The following is a 23214-nucleotide window of genomic DNA, read 5'->3' on the forward strand; positions in this document are numbered from 1 at the left end:
TGTTGAAATGTGAAAGGCCGGTCCCATAGCCCTGTCCCCTCAAAATTTCATAAACTAGTCAAAGGAAATAAGCTAGACACCGCGGTAAAGGCAGGATATATGTTTTAACCCTCAATATGTCAAAAGGAAAGATGTGTTTTGTTAAATACTTTACCACACGTGAAATGCCAAACCATTAGATGTTATACAGCATTATTGCTGCCACGTCCTGTCAAACTTGTACCATTTCAGTCAGGCTTCAGTTCAATTCGGTTAGCTAAGAAGTGCTTTCAAATTATATGAAATTGTACTAAAATGTATGAAGTTTTCACTCTTTTGTAAAATTGTTCATTTGAATTAAAAACGATAACACTTGCAAGCGGAATAATGACTTAGATTGCAAAATTATTGGTATTATAGCTGCATAGTGTTTACAAAATATGTCCAATTTAACAGCAACCCAACATCAAAGTTTAAAGCCGTTGTTGTGTATAAAAAGGCTCTAATATAGCACCAATAAAAACAAACCAACAGATGAGACACAAGTTTAATTTGTTTTACACAATGAAATAGCTAAATGAAACGAAACTCAATGGTAACCAGAATGACTGCTAATGTATATTAAGTATCACATGGATTAATTGATTTATTTTCGACGTCGAGGGAGTGTGCTGAGAAAGTGTTCCTGACATTCTGATGTCTGTGGTTAGGCCCCTGCCTTCGTTTGCTGGAGAACAGGCTGGCTCCCAAAAGATTGTCTTATCAAGGGTTGACATAACTGTTCGCAAAGCCAGTTGATAGGACAAATGCAGCCCAAAGAAACTTCATGTCCAGTGACACAAAAAATGACATTTGGAGCACATGGGAAATGTGAGAGTCTCAAACAAGATATATTCTGAAGATTAATGTCAATTTTTTTAGTTTCGGTGACATCATCCTCATTTACGGGTGTGTAGATAAAAATGTGGTCGAGTATGAATAAATTTGGTCCTATGATTGTTGACGTGGTCACAGCTATATTTCCTGTTATGTGAACACTTACATTGTTTGTGTGTATTTTTCTCTTTATTTTTAACTCTACAAATAATTTTTTCTTGAAATTCATGTCTGACAAAATACAAAAAGTGACTGACTTCTTTTGTTTTACATTGATTCACTGCATCAGGGGTCTGTCCTGAATGTGTTCAGCAATCAACGGTGTACTTCCCCTGAGGCTCAGTTGTGAGGTCAGTATCTTTATGGGGAAAAATATTATAATTCCGCTTTCCCAGTGAGAAAAGCCTAGAAAAATAAAATATTTTTAAACAAATAAATGAATGCTGTAAAACCTATCTGTAACCTACAAAAAATGACTTTTTAATCAGTTGAATTACTTTCAGTTAAGAAAAATATTTAAAAACAAAACTTGTGAGAATGCATATTTTACAGATATTTTGTCTTACTGCACTTGCAGATTTTTAACAGTACACTTAAAACACTTTCAAAATAACAAGTAACCCTGGACCACAAACCCAGTCATAAGTAGAATGGATAATTTGTAACAATAGCCAAAAATACATTGTATGGGTCAAAATGATAATTTTTTCTTTTATGCCAAAAATCATTGGGATTTTAAATAAAAATTATGTTCCATGAAGATATTTTGTAAATTTCCTACTGTAAATAATATATCCACAAGAAAAAAAGTATTTGTAGTATGCATTGCTAAGGACTTCGACATCTCAGTGGAAGCTTATTTATTCATCTTTCAGATGATGTATAAATAAATTAAAAAAAAAAATATATATATATATATATATATATATATATATATATATATATAAATGTAATGTTCTTGTTCTACAAATTTGAAGTAATTATATTTTAATAAATATTTAAAGATATTTAAATAACATATGATAAAAAAATTAATAGACTGTATTAATTTTAAGGGACTGGCAAACCCTGGAAGACTGCATGGGGAGGTGTCCACCAATGTCACTGGATTCAGGGCACAACGTTCCCCCCAACATTTGGATATGGACTTGGCCTGGCAGGAACTGATGGCCATCACAGAACTTCAGGTCAGTAGACTGAAACTCCTGACTAAACTTACTCTTTCACACGCATAAATTTCACAACTGAAGAAAGCCAGTCGTTTTAGAGTCTTAATGAAATGGTGGCCTTATAAAAAAAATTCTAATGCTGAATCCTTTGTAAATGCACACATTGAGTTATGATCTGGAACAATGGGCCAATTGAGTGATGTGAGGATAAAGGCAGACAGAGAAAGAGGGTGAGTGCTGTATATTGCCGACAGTCCCCTGCATTGCACAATGACCATCTGTTTCGACATGAAACCTGAGCGCTCCGAAGTAAGACCTGCATAAGCTACGGGTGGCACATTCACCCAGGTGGGCAGGTCCTGAGCAGATGGCTGAATACAACCCTCTTCTGCAGCACAAATCGACTGCAAACCTTCACTTTACTAGTGTTTTATTGTAAAAAGAGTTTGATTTGAATCCCCTCAAGTCAAGTTTGAGTAAAACTGGAAATTCTTGTTATTAAAATATTATTTTTTGTCACAGGAGTTTGAGGTACCCAATGAGAATCCCTTTGAAGCTATTCCATACCTGTCCATGGAGCCCATGGTTTCTCAAGGTGGGTTCGGGATGAGTCAACCGCAACCAGAATCCATTCCAGCCAGTTGTGATGCTCATCCTGCTGCGGTCTATGAAAATGCATACCCGGATATGATGCCACCCTATCAGCGTTTAAACCCACACATGGATATGCACTACAGCCTCCCTGTCCCCGGCGGCCACGGTTCCTCCAGAATGCTTACGAGTACGCAAGCTTTTCATCCACCTCTCATGAGTCTTTTGGAGCACATGAACATGACAACACGCAGTCATGGTATTGCGAAAGATGGGGTTATCAACCTTCATTGCACAGGACAGATCAAACAGGCTTGCACAGATGATCTGGAGTCAGATTCTGGTTTGTCACTTGGTTCAAGCCCACCGCTTGCCTCTCCTGAGAATGTGGTGCATGGAGTACCTTCGTACTTACCTGCAGATGTAATGATGGGTTATGCTGAAAGCGAGAGTATTGGGGAACAATGTCGCATGCGGCAGAGTTTGCTTGGGTCTGTGGACTACCACCAGTCTTACAGTTCATTCCCTGGAACTTCTTTTCCCACAACTGCAAATATGCAACCAGTCAACCAACAGACTTACCAACCAATTGCATCAGTGAAGCAACCGGTTTTACCCACAGCCCTGCATGATCTGCAATTGAACAGCTCAGGTTTAACAAGACTGGGTTCATATCAATCCATGTACCAAAAACCAAAATCGAGCAGCGTTTCTGTACCCCTGAGCAGAGATGAGAGGCGAGCTCTTGCTCTCAAAATCCCATTCGCGCTGGACAAGATTGTGAATCTACCAGTGGATGACTTCAATGAGCTCTTGACCCAATTCACACTGAACGACGCTCAACTGGCACTTGTGAGGGACATTCGCAGACGAGGGAAGAACAAAGTTGCAGCTCAGAACTGCCGCAAGCGGAAGTTGGAGAATATTGTGCATTTAGAAAATGAGTTGGGACAGCTTCAAGCCCAAAGAGAACATTTAACCAGAGAGAGACTGGAGTTTCAGCAAAACCTAGCAGTCATCAAATGTCGGCTCTCAGATCTTTACACCCAAGTGTTTTCACAACTACGTGATGAAGAGGGACACCCTTTTTCAGTTGATGAGTATTTACTACAACTAACTAATGATGGCAACGTTTACTTGGTGCCTCGGAATACAGCCCTGGAGGGTGAATGAACTGATGTGCATTTAGAAAAATCTAAGTCACCCATAGATGGACAACTAAACTTTTGAGTTTCCTACACTTGACCACTTACTTGTAATCATTTGTCATTAAAAAAAAAAAATAAAAGACTAATTTCTAGCCAAAGAAGTTTAGGACAGAACTACAAAATGTGTAACTACAAAAAATTATGAAGAGCTTTTAAGATTAAGGCAATTTCAAAACTTTTATGCATGATGCTGTAGGTGATGTTAAAAAAAAAACCTGTACATCGATTTAAAACCTAGAATCAGTATTATGTACAACAAACACATGCTTTAAGTAAATGGGTTCTACACAAGGCAAGTCATTTGTAGCATTAAAATTTTATTGGTAAAAAACACAGGTAATAAAAATAAAAAAACTCTTCAGCTGCATTTTGGTCCTAGAAAAGAGAACAAGTTTGAGGTTTAGAATATTGTAAACAAGATGAATACTGCATTACAAGAGCAAGTACCTTTTATCATTTCACCAGTTTATACAAATGCCTTTTCATTTCAAGAGAGGATTTCCACTCATCAGAACCTGAAAAAGCAAGAGTAACATGGTCAGCACATTAAATATAGAACAAGGAAAACACACAAGTGGGCATGCATTAAAAGGGTTTAAGGTCTACAAAATCTTGTGCACCAAACTATGCTGACTTCAGTTACTTCCCCTGTAATACACAACACTGAATGGGAAGTTCACATTAACTGTACAGCTTCTGCTAATAAAATGTCTTACAGTTACCAGCGGTAGTTGAGAAGTCTGTTCTTACCTACAGGAGTTCTAAAAGCGCTGCCTGCTAGTCTTTGAGTTGCGCCCTGTACTCCCTGCTTCTTCACAGGGCGATGATCTTGCTACTCCTTTCTCAGCCTTCTCCCATGGCTAGACTGATATGCAACCACACTACTCTAAGCATTTGCATTTAACAGCCTATGCTTTTTGAACCAGTTTTGACCATTTCACTTACGTTACCAAGTTTTTCCCAAGAGCCAAACTGCGGTCTTGAATTTATGTTCTAAAAAGTATTCATAGAAGCTACTTTAAGTTAGTGTACTACGCTAAAACCCCCCAGAAAACATGACTAAAACGCACATCTTTTAAAAAAAAAAACAGAAAGGATGTTTTATTTCACCTTGATTGGTTACATAATCAAAACCATAAAGACTGAAAGTAGTTCTACATAAAACCTCATTGGAATGCTTTTCCCCCATAGACAATATAAAATAAGTCTGCATGATGACAAAATCATGATGTCCCACACATGATAGCGCTACTGTACACTTCTTCTGGTGGCAGCTGTTAATCTGCCAGGCCTGTTTTGCTGAGCAGATCTAGGGATGTAAACCTGCATCTGCCCTGTCACTTCTCTTGCTCTCCTCTCCTAAAGCACTCAGTCCTGTTGAACAATATGAACAACAAATGTTAAGCTGCACACTACCTGAGGTTTGTTGTTTCTACACCAGATGTACAGCAAGGTTACAGTATGCAATGAGTATTTAGTCCATGACTAACGTATTGGGATTGTTAACCTGTAAACCTGTTAAGTCTATTAAGTAAAGAATTTGAAACTAACCTTTGAGCTCAAAACCGTCTACCACCAGAGCTGCTTCCATATCCACCACCAGATCCACTGCCATAGCCACCTAAAACAGATGTCATGTCATTTAGGATTTAAGTTGTTTATACAAGGTGAAAAAAAGAAAGGCCAATATGAAACACTCACCACCATATGGGCCACTGTTTCTTCCACCTCCTCCGCCACCTCCAAAGTTCCCTTTCATGGGACCATAGCTGGACTGCTGGTTGCTATAGTTGCCAAAGTCATTGTAGTTACCACCTCCGCCGCCACCACCACCTCCAAAGTTGCCTATTTGCATTTAAAAACCAATTACACCTGGTTATTTGCTGACAGCTCAAGTTATTTATATGGAAGTTCAGAATTCAGACTGGCATGTACTCACCACCTCCAAAGTTTCCATTGCCGTTGTTGTAATTGTCATTATAGCCACCACCGCTGCTGTTGCCGCCACCACCACCACCATAACCACCACCCTGGTTGCCATAACCTCCTCCACCGCCACCTCCTCCATATCCACGGTTTCCACCATAGTTACCAGGGCCGCCACCATAATTACCTAGAGAAAGAAAGAGGAATTAGTTACTTAGCATTAAAACATTTTACTAAACCGTACTTTCAGTGAACCAAGAAACCACTGCGTACCATCTCCTCCACCACCAAATCCATTGTTGTAGTTGTCACCTCCATAACCGCCACTGCCACCAGCTCTGCCTCCTGAAAAGGGTTGTGTAAATTGCTTCAAGTCCATACAAAATAACTTCAATTCATCATTTAAAACAATTTCCACTTAGGCACAAACCTCTTCCAAAATAACCATCTCGGTTGCCGCCACCGCCACCACTTCCAAAGTCATTGTTGTAGCCGCCATTGTTGCCATATCTGTTGAAGTTTCCACCTCCTCCTCCACCACCACCTCCACGGCCTATAGATTGTAGTAAAATACCCATTGAATACATCCAAGTATATTAAAACAGAAGAAACACATTGAACACCAACTTACCTCTCATGTTCATGCTAGTGTTTTGCATCTCTTGTTTAGACAGAGCTTTTCTGACTTCACAGTTGTGTCCATTCACAGTGTGGTATTTTTGAACTAAGGAGAGGGAAGACAGTATTTATAATAAAACTACCAACAGTATTAAGACACTAGAAATTACACTTGAACAGAAGCACTTACTGACGATGCGATCAACGGAATCATGGTCATCGAACGTAACAAAAGCAAAGCCTCTTTTGTTTCCTGTCTTGTGGTCAACCATTATCTCAATGGCCTCAATTTTGCCAAAATGTTTGAAGTAATCACGAAGATGGTTCTCCTCGGTGTCATCTTTAATACCACCCACAAATATCTTCTTCACAGTTGTGTGAGCAAACGGCTTGTTGGAATCCTAAAACCAAAAAGCGCACATTCATACACGTCTTTATAACCATTTACATTACAAAGGCTTGAGGTGTTAAAACGCACCTCTCGAGACACGGCTCGTTTGGGTTCCACGAGCCTGCCGTCAACCTTGTGGGGCCGTGCATCCATAGCGGCATCAACTTCAGTCACGTTGGAATAGGTGACGAACCCAAAGCCCCTGGAGCGTTTGGTGTTTGGGTCTTTCATCACCTATAACAGCACATAAACAAGCATAATAAGGGTTAAAGCACGTATTGGTCATCACCATACCCTTAAATCACAATACTTGGGGTTAGATCATGCAAATTTATGATCCATGTTGTCTATCGACATAGGGAAGCAAGATAGAAGGAACTTACCACACAATCCGTTAAGGCGCCCCATTGTTCAAAATGCTCCCGCAAACTATCGTCTGTGGTTTCAAAGCTGAGCCCTCCAATGAAGAGCTTCCGCAGCTGTTCTGGCTCACGTGGTTGGCCCTGAAAATAACCCATAAAATTTAACTGAAAAGGAGTGCGTTGTGTGTTATTCTGCAGCGAATATTAAACAATCAGTTCTCACGCAAAGCGCCATTAATCCTTGCCGTTAAAGACTATTTGGGGGAAGGTGATCGAACATCTCCGCCATGTTGGACAGGAGAAAAGAAGCAATGCCCCCGTCTCGCTCTATAAACAGTACTTTTGTTTCAGTAAAACAATATGGATTATAAATCGATGTAAAACAAGATATAATTATAATATAATTCCACAGATGTGGCCGGTGAGAAATTAAAACGAACTACGAGATTTAAGAAAAACACGACCTTCAATGCAAACACGCGGCCTGTGTCTGCAGAGTACAAGAGTTAAAATGGCGGCCAAACACGCTATCTGCATTAACAAAAGAGCCTCGGATGAGATCGGAGTCAAATCGGAAAATGCTCAGAGCATGAAAACTATATCGCTTAAACCATTTCTCATAAAAGCAAAACTAGCTGCATTATTAAAGCCAACCTACCTCTTTGGACATCCTGCCGACTATTTCTGCTCGTGCTGCGCCACACACTCGTCGGTGAGACAGACACGCACCAAGAACTGGGGAGGATACAATAAATAGCTTGGTCAAATACAGTTCCCTCGAACTACAGACGATGATTGGTTAAGGCTTCCCGCTAACGCCTTTGTGTTGCGTTTTGACGACATCTGATTGGCTGAGAGTCATGTCAATCCGTGGAATAGACGTTAGTGCGTTTCCAAATCTTCTTCACACGTAAAAAAAATGCTTTTTTGTTGTCTTGGCAAATATATATATATATATATATATATATATATATATATATATATATATATATATATATATATATATATATATATATATATATATATATATATATATATATATATATATATATATATACGATCAAAAGATATGAGGGGATTAATAATTACAAGTTATGGGTTTATTCACACATCTTCCACATAACTTTAATCTCTGATTCAAAGGGACTCGTTAATTTTATATGAAAATATCTGGTTTTAAAATGGTGGGATTAAATATTTAATTGTATTTATTTTATATATATATATATATATATATATATATATATATATATATATATATATATATATATATATATATATATATATTTTTTTTTTACAAAACAGAAAGTTTGTGACGCGTGCGCATCCCATTGTATGCGCATTTTTGGCGCGAGAGCAGTTCACTCAGGCGCACGCTGATTGGCTGGACGCGCCACTGGACGGATGCGTGCGCGAAAGGCACCAAACTCTTGAGTGCAGGGGAAAAACCGCCTCAGCCTCCTTATCAAACACGAATAAGAAAACATCGAAAAATATCTCAGTAAGTATACACTAATTCTTCACATCGACGCCAGGATGAGCCATTGTACGTTCCCCTTGCATTGGAAATGATTTAATCCGTCAGTGTTACGCTTTAATATGATAGGATCAGGTGAAATCTGTTCTGTACGGTCCTCGCTATTGCTAAGCAAAGGCTCACTAACTTGCACGACGATGATATTTAAATAAATGCGAAAAAGCACATGAATTATTTGCTTGTAACGTTAGCGGTTTTTACGCAGGAAACCGAAGAAAGAAGTGGAGCGTGTATGCTAATTGAGCTAATGTTACGTTAGCCTGCTATCATGCGCCTGGGTATCGGCGAGCCTTGTTTATTGTTTTTGCATGTATTGACTAGTTGAACTTGCGTTCTACACAAACACAACACCGTAAACACATTAATTTATGCTCTCCTTGTATTGATCTCTCTTAGTGTTTTCGTACTGTTACTATTTCGAAATGAGCTTATAGTGAGGCAAACATGAGCAATCAATGGGACTTATGTAGCTAAAATGTTAGCAGTGTAGCTAACACTGCTTTTAAACCCGTTTACGATGGGAATTATGTTTCGTATTTTGGAATAAATGCATTGGGAATTACATCGCATATGGCAATCGACGTGAAACTATGAAATAGCGTTTAGGGCTGTTCAATGTTTTCACATTGTTTGGCCTTGCTCTCTAAAATGCTTCAAGACAGTAAGATAAGAACACATGGCTGGTTCATCGCAGTTCTTGTGCAAGCTTGAATAAGAATGTATCTTGGTAAATTAATATAGGAATTGCATCCCAATATAAAGGCTTGGTTTTAATGTAATGTATACAGACTGCGTGCATTGTTCCTTTAGCTTGGATGACTGTGCGCACTATGTTTACTAACAAACATATTTTAAAGTTAATTTATTAAGCTATTATTATTATTATGCACATAGGCTTGAAACTAATTGTAGATTTCCTCAAATCAAAGGCACGCTGATCTTTTGTGTGCATATTTCTAAGACTCCCATTTATTAAAACGTTGAATGCGTTTCTCATTATGCTTGTTTATTGATGTACATTTATGTGCAAGTCAAGTAATGTTTAAATTAATTGTATTTGTTTAGGGGAGCTCTGAATGCTGTAATCCAAGAATCATCTCTGCACTTTGAGGTCACGTCCTCCAAATAAATACTGTAGGTGAGTGTATACAAATAAATATAGCTTTTTAAGGTAAGAAAGGTTTAACCTTAAGTTGTGAGATTTTGCTCATACTATCCAACTTTTGTTATACTGTTAAGGGTAACAATACAGACAACAGTCCATATTACATTGATACATTTAGCAGACGCTTTTATTCAAAACAACTTTCAGTGCATTCATGCTACACTTTTTTTTTTTTAAATCAGTATGTGTGTTCCCTGGGAATCAAACATACAATATTTTGCGCTGCTAACGCAATTCTCTACCACTAAGCCACAGGAACACATAAAGATTAAATTAATGCCATACAATATAGGTAATACTTTGACCAGTGAAGTTTCATGATATACAGTACCACAGAAGAAACTAACGCTAATTAATTTCTTAAGTAAACATTGTCCTTTGACTTCAGGCAATTATTAAATTGAATGGTGAGTAATACAGTTTAATTGAAGAGACACATTACAAGACAATAGAAGTAAACTACCTTTGTACATTCTTAACAGCACTATCATCATATATCACTAGCAGAAGTTAGAGAATCTAAATTAAAACTCTTGGGTAGACTTTGCTGTATGAAATAGAGGTAGTAACTCAAGTTATTATTATCAGTAGTATTTGTTGATTATTATATTACTGACAGCATTAGATTTATTAGACATTTACGCTGCAAGATCTAATGCACAGATCTATTTTGATGTCATATGTTCGTTTATATTCAAGTTATATTTGAAATGAATATGCTCCTCTTTTTGTTTTTTTTTGTTTTTTTTTTTTTATATGGTAAATGACTGCCCTACACCTTTTTTTTTCTTTTTTCAGTGGGAACACTTTCCTCCCCCGGACCAGGGAGCCACACAGGTCACACTTGCTCATAGGAAAGACATTCCGAATTAGCCATGGGAAAGAAGAACCAGAACCGTGAAGATGATGAGGCTTCTTCCTCAGAGGAGGAAGAGTATGTAGTGGAGAAGGTTATGGACAGGCGAGTTTTTAAGGGCCGTGTGGAATATTTCCTGAAGTGGAAAGGCTTTTCAGAGTAAGACTTCTTTGTACTTCATAATAAGTAGTAGTATAGATTGTTTCATCTCAAGAAGATGTGGGTTTGTTTTACTGCATGTAAAAGTCTAAAAATGCATTACTATGGAAAAACATCAGTAGTTTTGAAGTGAAATTAGTGGACAAGTCGAATAAAAAAAAACCTAGTTTTAAGAACACTCCTAGTATTGTCAGTAGTATGTAGACTACCTGATGGTGTATCTATAATATGAGGAAATCCATTGGCTTTAGTTTATCATGCATTGTTTTGCAGCAAACACAACACATGGGAACCAGAGAAGAACCTGGACTGTCCAGAGCTTATCGCTGAGTTCATGAAGACATATAAAAAGGGAAGCAGCGGAAGCACCCCCAGCAGCAAGCCCTCCAGCACAGGCTCTTCTGCGGCCCGTCCCAAAGACAGTAGCAGCAGCAACAGCAAGAGGAAAAACTCAGAGGAAGAGAACGGGAGCAGCAGCAAACCCAAAAAGAAAAAGGAGGTAAGAGTTAATGAAAAAGGGTTTAAGGCCCCCCCACATAAACTTCATTACAATGTAATTACAATGCAATATCCATCCTGATATTGCAAGTACATCCAGAGGGATGAATTCTCTCTAAAATACGTTTCTTACCTCATTACTTGCTTTAAGGAAAATTTCCACCAAAATTTAAATTTGCTGAAAATGTACGCACCTTCTGGCCATCCAAGATGTAGATGATTTTGCCTGTTCATTGAGAGAGATTTCATATCACTTGCTCACCAATGGATCCTCTGCAGAGGATGGGTGCCGTCAGAAATATTTTGCGTTATGGATTTGTATTTTGGACAGAAGCAAATGTTTACACTTAAGTGCCATTACGATGGATTGGTTTGCTATAAACAAGGAATTTAGATTTTCACTCTTATTTTTTCTAGGATGAGATCCTTGTAGCAAGAGGTTTTGAGCGAGGCCTGGAGCCTGAGAAGATTATTGGAGCAACAGACTCCTGTGGAGACCTTATGTTCCTTATGAAGTGGTGAGTAAAACAGTCCTTCACATATCGGTAGTAAAATTTACTTAGATTTAAATGAATCTCACCTTAAAAACACATCTAAACCAAAGCCACAAGTCTGACCATATTCTAGTTAAAATAACAGTGGACGATGAATTTAAATTGAAATCCAATCACAAGTGGTCACAGGAGATGCATATTGATACCAGGAGTAATCAGTGAAGTGCCTCAGCTGACCAATTGTGATTGGATCACCCGAGATGGGTGTTAGGACCGTAGAGTCAATGGCCATATTTACACTTTCCATTATGTTTGAAATGATGCAAACTGCCCCATGCTTGTTTCTTTGTGTCTGCTTTTCTCACGTTCACACTCCTGCCCTGTGTGAGACTGTATAACCATTATTCTTTTGTCACTATCCTATACCTATTTACACCTGTACATTTTAACCTTTCAGTGTAGTATCCTGTCTGTCTTTATTTGTCTTTGTCTCTGTTACAGTTTCTGTATTTCTCATCGTGTTAATATAATTCCATAAAATATAATTCCAGTTCCTGACTGGTACCTGTACAAAGTATGTTTATCTTAGTATACAGACAAATGTACACTTTGACAAACAGACTACAGCAATTACTATAAACATGTTCCTTTAATGATTCTTTTCATGTGTGTATTTTCTTCATAGAATGTGGCAGAAATTGCATTGTTTATTTTGGATGCAACCTTTTGCATTGTATAGCGTGTTTAGCACATAATCCTATTTGTTTTTTGCCCAAATGTTCCACTGTTTGAACTACAGTGGCATAATACAATAAAACAAACACCCATCAATCAGCATAGCTACATAAAAAAAACTTTGTTTTCTTAGATTTTACAAATTTAGAAATTACTATTGCCAAAATGTTTTCTAATATAAAACTGTAATCAAATATGCATAGCTCCTTAGGGTTGAATATATTTATCAAGGTTTTCATTGGTCCCTAAAAAGTCTTACATTTTATTTTGATTAAATTTAAGGCCATAACTGTCATAACAAAAGTATTGATTATCATATTTAGAGGTTTTAAATTTGAGGACAGAGAAACTATACGTTACTAATATGAACTAATGTGATGATTAAACTTTAAAAAGCTGTGATTTGTTACACATTCAGAGGCAAAACTCAGAGTTGTTCAAATGTCTACAGGCTGTCAGTTTCAGAGCAGTTTGCAATCAACGAATACCACATTTTATATTAAGCCAACACTTATACTGTTGATTAATTATGAATGTATGGTTACATTTTTGTATTAGCCATGTTTAATTAAGCTCTATGTATTGATACATTAGTTCATAAACTTCAATAAAATTGAAAAACATATGTATTGCCCCAGTCTGTTTAATTGAGTAAAAGAATCTGAGTTTATTTAGAAATTATAAATGTTTCTTCTATATGGACTTACAATCTTCATTTTATTTGTGCAGGTCTTAAAATGTGTTAAAGTATTAAATCCCTAATGTTATGACATGATTGCATGCAATAAATGTAAACCAAGTCAATGCCTGATGTTAGATCAGTTTGAACTGCTGTAGTGTCTGGAGGTTAGCACAAGTCATGATGTCGACATCTGTTTATTTCGGTTAAAGCTTTAACTAACAAATTAAGGGCATTTGAGGATTTTAATGTCACACAGTTTCAATTAGACCTGAAGCTAATGCTGATGTATAACACTGCAATTGTCCACTTAATGCAAATTTGTCTTTGCTTTGCTGCTGTTGTCACACCGCAGGAAGGACTCTGATGAGGCAGACCTTGTGCTTGCAAAGGAAGCCAATCACAAGTGCCCACAGATTGTCATTGCCTTCTACGAGGAGCGCCTGACCTGGCACGAAGATGGCGACAAGAAGGAAAAGAGCGCCACGGTGGTTTAAAGGGCAGAGGGGGGAGGAAAGATGCTGAGTCCTCCAAACCTTATGCCCTTTGTCACACTGGTGACACTCTCATAGCCAACTTTAACGGACCATTTAGTAAAAGAAAAACGGCCAGCAAGTACTGGAGGTTACAACCTCCATCCACCATCTCTCACCAGACAACCTGAAAGGCCGTGGCGAACGGCGGCTGCAGCAGAGCGGTGGAATGTGATCTCTCTTCTCTGATCTTCCTTCTAATTTGTGTATTTGTGCCCCTACAACTATGTTCTTATGATGTGTTGTGCGCTAGTGTAGATGTGAAACAGTGGAAACCCGTACATGTCAAACTTTTAACTTTTTATCATTCACACGGTTGATTTGGTAGTGTTGCTGGAAATGACTGAAAACATCAGTTGCGTGTGCGCTTAACATTTAAAACGCTGGATAAAGACGTGACAGCGTTGGTTTTATTTCACAAGCTGATGTCACCCACTTTACTGATTTCTGCTTTTTTTTTTTTTAACGGGTAGAATAAATTTTGCTGTATCATCATTTTAACTTTAATCATGACCCTCGTATGCCAAAATCCTCTGAGTTTTATTTTTATTATTATTTTTGTTTCTGATTGTCAGTAAAGCCACATAAAGAAACTACACCTTATAATCGCTTCCCCATATTAAATTCAGAACATTGACGTCCTTATTTTTCTCTGTTCTTCCTCTAACGTCTTTGTAAACTCCTACATTAAGAATTGGCCTTTGACTTACCTTTGAACTTCTCACTGGTGCTTGCAGGAGCGCAGACTGTCGTCATCATGTGAGTGTGTAAGGGGACATTTTTATCTGTTTCGAAACACTTTTTCCATGATGCTCCATATGTTTAACTGGTATGCTCCCTCTTGTGGCTGATTTGGTGAACACTTCCTGTTTGAACTCCTGAATCTTTCACGTGGTAGTTTAATCATATGTTGGGTTCTTATTATTTTTTTAACATAGAGTTGACTCAATAAAATGGTGTTTATCAAGGTTACATGCCTACACTAGAGTTTTGTGCTTTGCTTTGCAAAGCCACTGAACAAAAGCTACTCCTTCGAGATCAGAACAGGAAAAGAGCTTGTTTTATTTGAAATGAATGGGCGCAGTCCACTGACAGCTGAAGAATAGTGAGAAAGGTTTAGATTGAGTTGTTTGTAATGTGGGGGAAAGTTATTAAACAGGGTTGAACATAGAACATACTATTTTCTTTATTTTTGGTGTGGCTTTTGTTATATTACAAAAGGACCATCACTTCCATGATCATTTATACACATGACTAGCAGTTGTTTTAAAAATGTGCAACAATAGTTGTCTTTTGCTATTCTATAAGTGCATAGCCTTTTTTAATGTCCTGTACCATAGTAAATCTAGTTTTTAACACTAACAGTTGAATATTTCTGGAATCCCTAAACCTTTTTTTTTTTTTTTTTGTGACTCGAGTCATACAAAATAAATATAATTGTAGTGCTGAGATTATGAAGTTTTACTCTATGTAATGCTTGTGATGAAGCACAATTTAAAAACATTATTTTAACAAGTCGGATAGGCACCTTCTCCTTTAGTACAGTGTTAAGCTGAACCTGAAAATCAGTGCTGATGTGTACCAGCAGATGTCATAATGGAGCAAGTCTTGCCTCCTTGTTTCTACCTATCAAATAGCGCACCATAAGTTGCATAGGGATTCTGAATACATAAAAAAAGGGATTCCTGGGTGTATTTGTATTTAAAAAGTATACCATTTGGCCTATAGATGCATTATATTCACTGATATTTCGGAGGTCATGCATCAACTTATTTCTCAGTTTTGACCTAGTCTTGATGCAGGTTAATTTGACTCATTTCATGTAACTTCCCATGCAGAACATTTGTATGAATGCCATACATTGTTTCCACTGTACACTTGTTCTCAATTTCACAGATATTCAATATCGCAGTCATATCTTACGGATGACGACAGTAGCCTAGCCCTGCAGATTTGCTTTAGCCTCATTATAGACTTCCAATTCACTGTTTTCTATTTTTATTCTATTTTTCTCGCGTTTCTGAGACATTTGGCCTATTGTGAATGTGTCTTGTAGCCCCTTCATGGCCTCAGCTCCTCACAGTCCAGAGTCGCAAAGCCGTTAACCCCTTCCTGTAATACCGTTTTTTCGACTACCTCAGTAGCAGTGGAATTTTCCAAAGGGGAAAAGGGGGAAGCGGTTCAGCTCTGAAATGGAATGCAGAGGTCACTAGTAAATTTTCGGCCCCGGGGAGCAGAAGTCTCAGCAGATAGCTGAGAGGCTGCATTTATGCTTTATGGAACGCTGGAGAGCTGTCACACTCGCTCTGCTCCACCAGGACTCAAGGAATGTAAGATCAGGAGAGATGGAGAATAGAGTTTGTGAAGTCATATTTGAAAGACACAAGCAAAATGACTGTTGAATCAAAATAGGATTCGTGTGTTAAATGAATAGTTTGACCCAAACATTCCTAAATTAAATTGAAGATTCTTTATTGGCATGAATGATTCCATGAAGAACCTTTAAAATCCATATAAAAAGTGGGATTTTTCAGTGATGCCATAGAACAATTTTTGGTTCCCAAAAGATCCTTTCAGTGATCAGTTCTTAAAAGAACCATTATAGTGTGAAGAAAAATGTATTATTTTAAAGAAACATTTTCCGCTCTAGAACCTTTTGTCTAATAGAAGGATTCCATAGATGGAACCTTCCATTGGACCTTTCCATTGCAAAAAAAATTTCTTTAAAGTGGAGAAATGATCATGTTCAGATAAATGTCCTTCACACTAAGAAAACAACAAAACCTTATTTGTCAATGAATGTTTCGTGAAGAACTTTTAATGTCCACAGAACCTATGTAATCCACAAAAAAGTTCTTTAGAATATTAGAATGGCCTTTAAGTAAAAGTTGTTCTTTTAAGAACGGTTCACTGAAAAAAAATATATAATGGGGAACCAAAAAAGGTAATTCTACAATATAACAACTGAAGGTTAATGGCATGAAGAACCATCCATGGATCCTTTCCACTGCACAAAAGGTTCTTTAGATTTTTAAAAATGTTCTTTAAATGGTTATGGCATCGCTGCAAAAAAAGTTAAGAACATTTATTTTAAGAGTGTTTGACTTTCTCACTGTATTTAGTTCTTCAAAATAGATTTTCATTTAACCAAAGAAAGTCATACAAGTTTGGAATGACATAAGGTGTGTAAAGGATCACAGAATTTGAACTTTTGGACAAACTATTCCTTTAAAATCATAATCCCATGGTAAAACCCACAATGTTGAGCTATGAGCAAAACTTTGGGGTTTGCCTTTCCTGAGTGACGTTTTTACCAATAAGCAAAGAGTGCACGCTTTGAATATATTTGCTGAGGCAAAAAAAAAGTAATCAAGCGCCGAATAGAGTCTGTGTGCATGATTTCTGGGATGCATGTGGTCCGATGGGTTTTTGCTGCGCATAAGCTCTAATAGATGGCTGTCAAGGGGACCACTGAACAGCTGTGGTCGAGGGATGGAGTTTGGGAGGGGATGACTGCAGCGGTGTGTTCGATCCACACTGCAGCACCGTCCAAACCACTGGAACGCACACACAATGTGTACTCGAGCACCGTCGCTTCCTTCGGGTCAGCGATCAGCGTCCTGAAGGCCTCATAAGCGCATCAGACGACAGTTTTCGAACCCCTTTCCAAACCTAATAGCCTATACGCACACGCAAGCGTGATTACACCACGATTCAGCTGAATTTTAGTGTTCGATTATGTGCACCGTCATTAAGAACGCAAGGTCATGTCGTTATCCGTGACCTTTAGAGACGCTTATCGGCCCTCTATTGGGCTGTTGTTAGAATCGTGAAGCCTAATGCCGCAGCAATGCTCTTTGGGTTTAATGCGCAGCAAAGCATCGAGAAACAAAGCCCAGCCTCTCCCAGAACCCCCACCGTGGAGCGAGCAGTCTGGCGTTCCGTCCAGTCCTCCTCCACCCCCATCTCTTCTCCAGGGGAGTGAGAGAATTATGGCCTCCATAAAAGGGAGATAATGCATTGTTAACTAATTCTGTCTGCTCAGAGCTGATGTATCCACTGCTCTAAATCTCCATGCCTCCAATAAAATGCAAATGCTAATGTTCGCCCTCCTTGAGCTGATATCATTTTTAACAGGCCGGAGGTAAAAGCGGAGATAGGGATGGGGCAGGGCCGACAGACAGCACAAGCTTTGCTGTCCGGAGATGCTCGGCAGGAGGAAGAAGATACAGTGAGGCGAGAAAGCCTATTAGAGCTGCGTTTAATAGCAAAGCTCTCTATGAACAGCCCATTCTGGAGCTGGAGCTTTTGGAGGCAGGGAGCTGAATGAGCGCAGAGTAAATGTCACTGTGGGTTGCTCTATGAACTGATTCATGGGCTTTTTTAAATTAGCTTTGAGCAAATCATTACATTACTTGGTATGTATTATTTACAGCGCGTTGCATGACGAGCTTCGCTGTTGAAATATTACATCCCTTAAGGACATTCTAATTATAAAAAATCTTGGCATCTAAATCATAAATATACATTTTATTACTCCCATTAAGATTTGTGGTACATTTGGGTTTGATCGGCTTGTGACCAGTGTTTAATGTTATAAATTCCTTCATATATATATATATATATATATATATGTGTTTATGTATATATTATATTACGTATATTATTATACTATATATTAGATAATAACATAATATTAATTATATAATATATTGTGATAGTTATACAGTACAATATATATATATATATATATATATATATATATATATATATACACACACACATATATATATATATATATATATATATATATATATATATATATATATATATATATATATATATATATATATATCGCATTTGTTCTGAGAAGTTCATGAAGTTCTTGCAGTTTTCTTTCTTGATTCTGTTCTGCAATTAACAATGAATACAACACCGTCATTCTTGGAAGGCTTCTCGTTTCTCTGTCACTCTGTAACCTACTGGGACTTCTAAATATTGATTCAGACTTATACTTCAATTACAAAATGGCAGTTTTCTGTCATTTCTTAATGATGGCAGATTTGTGTCCCTTCAACACGTGCCGTGTTCTGTAATTAGACTGTAAATTCATTTTCACAGGGGACGTTAAAGATGTGAGAGAAAGACTGAAAGAGATAATGTCTCACAATGTCATGCCTTTATTAGGCGAAAATGTTTATTTCAAGTCTTTAAACTACACCAGAATTACATTGGCCCTGCAATTACACATCTGCATTTATATATTTATTTCTATGATTTAACGTCCATCTTTAAATGTGTTTCGGCTGACCTCCTCTAGCATAAAAATTGACCACACTGGTGATAGAGCCTCATAATAGTAGACCAAATTCACTTCTAAATGTAGGCTTCAATTGCTTTTCGTTTAGTAGTATTGCCCCGGTTTTCTCTGATGACTGTTATTTAATGCTTACATAGACCCAAACTGATCACAGTGCAGTTGGAACTAACTGCACAGTTAATCTCAGTAAGCGTCTCACTTCTGCTCTGAAATGACACACTTGTGTGTATTCACGTGTTGGAGGAAAGCAATTAAACACCTTTGAGTTGGCACACGGCTAATCGATTCTGAGCATGTAGATTAGTAGAACTACACAAGTTACTACCACAATCCGTCAATGTTTGGATATGTAAAAAAATATTTTTGTTAACACTTTTCTGTTTAGCCTTTATGAATGTATTCATATTTTTTTTTTATAATACATGTGTTTTCATCAATGATTTAAAGCAAAGTTAAAATACTTTATAATATTTGCAGATTCCCTTTTACATTTAATGCATTATACTGTATAAAACGGTAACAATGAATATGAAAATATTCAAATGTATTAGAAATGTTGTTATAATTATTAAATATATTATTAAATATATATATATATACGGTATATATATACGGTATATATATATACGGTATATTTATATATATATATATATATATATATATATATATATATATATATATATATATTACAGTTACATAATACACATTTCTAAAATGCAGGTCATTTGTATAAAATATTTCCCTCTATATAAAATAAAATTATACATCAAATTAATATTGCTTCCATATTTGCATATTCCTTCTTCCTTCTATTATATCTGAAATGGGTTGTTTGTTGTGTGTTTTAATGCATTATACTCTCTAAGCTGTAACAATGAATAGATAATGTATTATAATGTGGTTATAATAGTCACATGATCATAGAATGCATTATAAGGTGCATTACGATACATTAAAGTTTACTTTAATAATACATTATATAGTAAAGTGTTACCTTCTTTTTTTATATATTTATTTTTGTAAATGTTGATTTCTTAGATGACAGTCACATGTTTTCTTCACTCAAGCTTTAAGGTCAGTCAAAAGTGCCCACCTGCTGGCCTCTCCTGCATCCCATCTTGCCCCAGGGCTAGGAAGCCCACTTTGCATTACTTGGGTTGTTTTTAGTCAGCATGTCTTCAAATTTATGATGGCGCCTATTTAGCTTTAAAAGTCTTCTTGAGTTTCCTGGCTGAGCTGGATGTGGAGAGTGCTAATCCACTCACATTCAGGACAGACACGTTCAGACGCTGGCCCGCGGCCACTCATTTAAACTGACAGTTCTGCGCCGACTGCAGTACAGGCAGCGTGACATGGCACGATGGAGCGTCTAGAGTTACGGCATCCCCAGAGGACCCTCTGTTATCTGGCAGCGGCTGAAAACAGAGTGCTCTGTGATCCAGCAGCTAGAATGGCCCAGCCATGTGCAGGACGGCCCAGCTGGCAAACTAAAGGGCTGTGGGCACATCTGTCCGATGAAAACCCCGGCCCATCAAATGCTTCTCAATCGTAAAATGTCAGGGAATGACTGATAGGGCTTTCAGGAAAGAGCTGATCTTTGAGACAGGGATTCCTCTATTGGATTTCTGTGAAATCCCCTGGCTTTCAGAACAGGCATGCTATGCAACTCAAAATAATTTCATAAACAACCCGATCTGGTTTAACACACAAAACTGATGGAGGAATTTGGAGTTCAAATGATATTTAAAAAAAGTAAATTATCCAATTTGGCCTTGGTTAGAATAGTGCTATTGAAATGAATTAAATGAATATCACATGGTTTAATATTCATATTATAAATATATAAATACACACACTACCATTTGAAAGTTAGGGGTCAGTGGAATTTGTTTCTGTAAAAGAAATTAATACTTTTATTCAGCAAAGGCGTTTTAATAAAGGTGATGGTAAAGACATTTATAATGTTACAAAATGTATTTTTAATCCAATAAATGCAACCTTGGTAAGAGACAAATTATATAAAAAAAAAAAGTCTTACTGACCCCAAACTTTTATTGGCTGTAGGTCCAGACATTCACTGATTTTCAAGAACTATATTAAGAAACAAGGGTATGTTAACATCTGTTAACAGGATTATTGGTGTAAATGTGCATTATTTTGTGGAAAATCAAAATATGTAAAAGACAAGATTAAATTAAAATTACATATTTTTAATCGAGTATTGTAAAAAATATATTATAAAGTATATATATATGTATGTATGTATATATATATATATATATATATATATATATATATATATATATATATATATATATATATATATATATATTAGTGCTGCCAAATGATTAATCACATCAAATAGTTTTTGTTTACATAATGTGTGTATATAGTGTACACAAACACATTCTGATTGTTTTAAAAATAGTAAGACCTTCCCAGAAAGCTATTTCCCATTTGTTCTGCAATACAACCAAGAACGGCCTTGCAGAAATCCAGGAATTATGAGAGGATTCAGTAAATGGCCTCCAGCAGACGGACATCTCTGTCTGGATCTTCCCTTCTCTCTCTCTCTCTCTCTCTCTCTCTCCTCAAATCACACTCCTGTCTGCCTATGTTGACAACAAGAGCTTTTCCATAAAGGATTTATCTTCCACAAAGGTTTCTGTTTGTTTGTTGGGAGCAGATGTGTTGCATTGCTTGTTCTCCAAAGTGTTATGAACTACTTCAGCATGCTGCATTTGATTAGCAATCCTTAGAAGACCGTGAGAGAAAACAGTGCATAAAAGTTTGTGTTGCATGCTTCCACTCCTGACCTCTGGAGTACAGCTTGTCCACACCTGGTTTCCTTTAGCCTTCTATAGAGAGACTCACATCATATGGAGAGGGAATAGGGTCCAAATGCTTTACAAACACATGGAGAAAGAAACGCAATCTGTTCCTCTGATGATACTGACTGTGACGCTGGCGTTTAGCTTCTCACGGAAAGGAAAATATCTTTGTTAAAGAGCCATGGTGTGTTTATGAAAGAGCCACAGTCGATTGCAAAGTGCATTTAGTGGGTATGACTAATATTAGCCGAGTCTCATCACAAACAATTCAAAATGGTTTTAGGAACCCTAAAAGATGCTTTAAAATGGGATGCCGAACTATGTGAAAATGCATGGCAGATGTGTTACCTTGGCAAAAGCAAGGTCACCCGAAGCTTTCTTTACGGGGAACTGAAAAGACATTTCCTGTGTGTGCTGCCCAGTGGAGACAGATGAAGGGGGCTGGAGGGGTGGCAGGAAACAACAGTGGCACTGCTGGGTTCACTTACTGCCCTGCTGGAGCCTCCGCCGGCCGCAGGACTATACTGCTTCTGAAACCTCCTGCATGCTGTTTGGGGTTCCTCATCATAAATCCAGGTAAGGAGGGACCCTCTGAGTCTGCGGGCACTGCAGGGGGCCAGAGGGCTTGTGTTCAGGGACCAGAAGATTTGGGCTTTGAGAGATCACACTGAAAATCTGCTATTTTTATTTGATTTAAAAAAAAAAAGTACAAATAATTGCATGACGGTTTGTGTGTATTTTGATTTCAAACAGAATAGTTTTGTAAATTTTGTCCTGCAAAGTAGATTTTATCCAAAAGGTTAAACTGCATCAAAGCGAGTTTGTTTTAAATATGACAAGTTCATAGAGTTCATAATAGGCCAACTTATCATAGTATCCAAGACTTTATTGTATGTCTTTAGAAACTGACTTTCAAAAATAAATCCCCCCTGAAAAAATTAGTAGAGGTGATGATAGACTCATGAATTGGTTACATAATATTACTGATCTCATGATAGGCTTATGACACACTCAAGTTTATTTTTTTAATTATCACTTCTAAAAACCAGTTAACAAAAAATACTGTTCATGTTGGCCTAAGTGCCGAATTTGGTAAAGCATCATGGGTACTGGCCGACATCAAAATCAAAATATTTATTCTGCTTAGCTAAAAATACAGAATTACGTTAGGCTCATGCTTACACTTTGTCCCTAAATATATATAATTGTTTATTTATTAATAATAATTGATAAACGTGAAAGCTCAAAAGCGTGACATTCTGTGCCTATCATATTTGTTGCTCCATT

General features: G+C 37.3%; 3 protein-coding genes across 7 annotated transcripts; 2 read left to right on the plus strand and 1 right to left on the minus strand.

Moving 5' to 3' along the window:
• Nucleotides 1–22: 22 nt before the first annotated feature.
• On the plus strand, nt 23–4544 carry LOC127971359 (transcription factor NF-E2 45 kDa subunit-like). 2 transcript variants are annotated; one of them, XM_052574302.1, is made up of 4 exons: nt 23–927; nt 1145–1205; nt 1911–2042; nt 2547–4544. In XM_052574302.1, the coding sequence occupies exons 2-4, from the start codon at nt 1158–1160 to the stop codon at nt 3786–3788; spliced, it is 1422 nt and encodes a 473-aa protein (XP_052430262.1). In that variant the 5' UTR covers nt 23–927; nt 1145–1157; the 3' UTR covers nt 3789–4544. The 2 variants fall into 2 exon arrangements, with proteins under 2 accessions (XP_052430262.1, XP_052430261.1); XM_052574301.1 differs by having other exon boundaries at nt 23–849.
• Nucleotides 4121–7944, minus strand: LOC127971360 (heterogeneous nuclear ribonucleoprotein A3 homolog 1-like). Of its 3 annotated transcripts, XR_008156829.1 has the most exons (12): nt 7779–7944; nt 7142–7261; nt 6846–6992; nt 6558–6768; nt 6381–6473; nt 6180–6302; nt 6023–6094; nt 5763–5936; nt 5525–5668; nt 5375–5444; nt 4271–4338; nt 4121–4198 (listed from the first exon to the last, which is right to left on the minus strand). XR_008156829.1 is itself a non-coding variant. In XM_052574305.1 (11 exons), exons 1-10 carry the CDS (start codon nt 7788–7790, stop codon nt 5383–5385), a joined length of 1158 nt encoding a protein of 385 aa, XP_052430265.1. In that variant the 5' UTR covers nt 7791–7944; the 3' UTR covers nt 4121–4338; nt 5375–5382. The 3 variants fall into 3 exon arrangements, 2 of the variants coding, with proteins under 2 accessions (XP_052430265.1, XP_052430264.1); XM_052574305.1 differs by having other exon boundaries at nt 4121–4338; XM_052574304.1 differs by lacking the exons at nt 4121–4198; nt 4271–4338 and adding an exon at nt 4897–5197 and having other exon boundaries at nt 7779–7943.
• A 511-nt stretch (nt 7945–8455) lies between these two features.
• On the plus strand, nt 8456–14748 carry LOC127971361 (chromobox protein homolog 5-like). Of its 2 annotated transcripts, none has more exons than XM_052574306.1 (6): nt 8456–8621; nt 9723–9795; nt 10621–10837; nt 11111–11336; nt 11753–11853; nt 13599–14748. In XM_052574306.1, exons 3-6 carry the CDS (start codon nt 10698–10700, stop codon nt 13738–13740), a joined length of 609 nt encoding a protein of 202 aa, XP_052430266.1. In that variant the 5' UTR covers nt 8456–8621; nt 9723–9795; nt 10621–10697; the 3' UTR covers nt 13741–14748. The 2 variants fall into 2 exon arrangements, with proteins under 2 accessions (XP_052430266.1, XP_052430267.1); XM_052574307.1 differs by having other exon boundaries at nt 9723–9791.
• Nucleotides 14749–23214: the final 8466 nt, after the last annotated feature.

The sequence above is a fragment of the Carassius gibelio genome, chromosome B14, assembly GCF_023724105.1.
Source record: "Carassius gibelio isolate Cgi1373 ecotype wild population from Czech Republic chromosome B14, carGib1.2-hapl.c, whole genome shotgun sequence".
Lineage (NCBI taxonomy): Eukaryota > Metazoa > Chordata > Actinopteri > Cypriniformes > Cyprinidae > Carassius > Carassius gibelio.

Excerpts from the sequence above, each read along its gene's own strand:
- LOC127971359 (XM_052574302.1), top strand. The coding sequence starts at position 1,158 with ATGTGTTCAGCAATCAACGGTGTACTTCCCCTGAGGCTCAGTTGTGAG. Across the intron at positions 1,206-1,910 it reads CCCTGAGGCTCAGTTGTGAG|GGACTGGCAAACCCTGGAAG; the intron begins GTCAGTATCTTT and ends ATTAATTTTAAG. Across the intron at positions 2,043-2,546 it reads TGGCCATCACAGAACTTCAG|GAGTTTGAGGTACCCAATGA; the intron begins GTCAGTAGACTG and ends TTTTTGTCACAG.
- LOC127971360 (XM_052574305.1), bottom strand. Across the intron at positions 6,095-6,179 it reads AGATGGTTATTTTGGAAGAG|GAGGCAGAGCTGGTGGCAGT; the intron begins GTTTGTGCCTAA and ends AACCCTTTTCAG. Across the intron at positions 5,669-5,762 it reads CAATGGAAACTTTGGAGGTG|GCAACTTTGGAGGTGGTGGT; the intron begins GTGAGTACATGC and ends AAATGCAAATAG.
- LOC127971361 (XM_052574306.1), top strand. The coding sequence starts at position 10,698 with ATGGGAAAGAAGAACCAGAACCGTGAAGATGATGAGGCTTCTTCCTCA. Across the intron at positions 10,838-11,110 it reads AAGTGGAAAGGCTTTTCAGA|CAAACACAACACATGGGAAC; the intron begins GTAAGACTTCTT and ends ATTGTTTTGCAG. Across the intron at positions 11,337-11,752 it reads AACCCAAAAAGAAAAAGGAG|GATGAGATCCTTGTAGCAAG; the intron begins GTAAGAGTTAAT and ends TATTTTTTCTAG.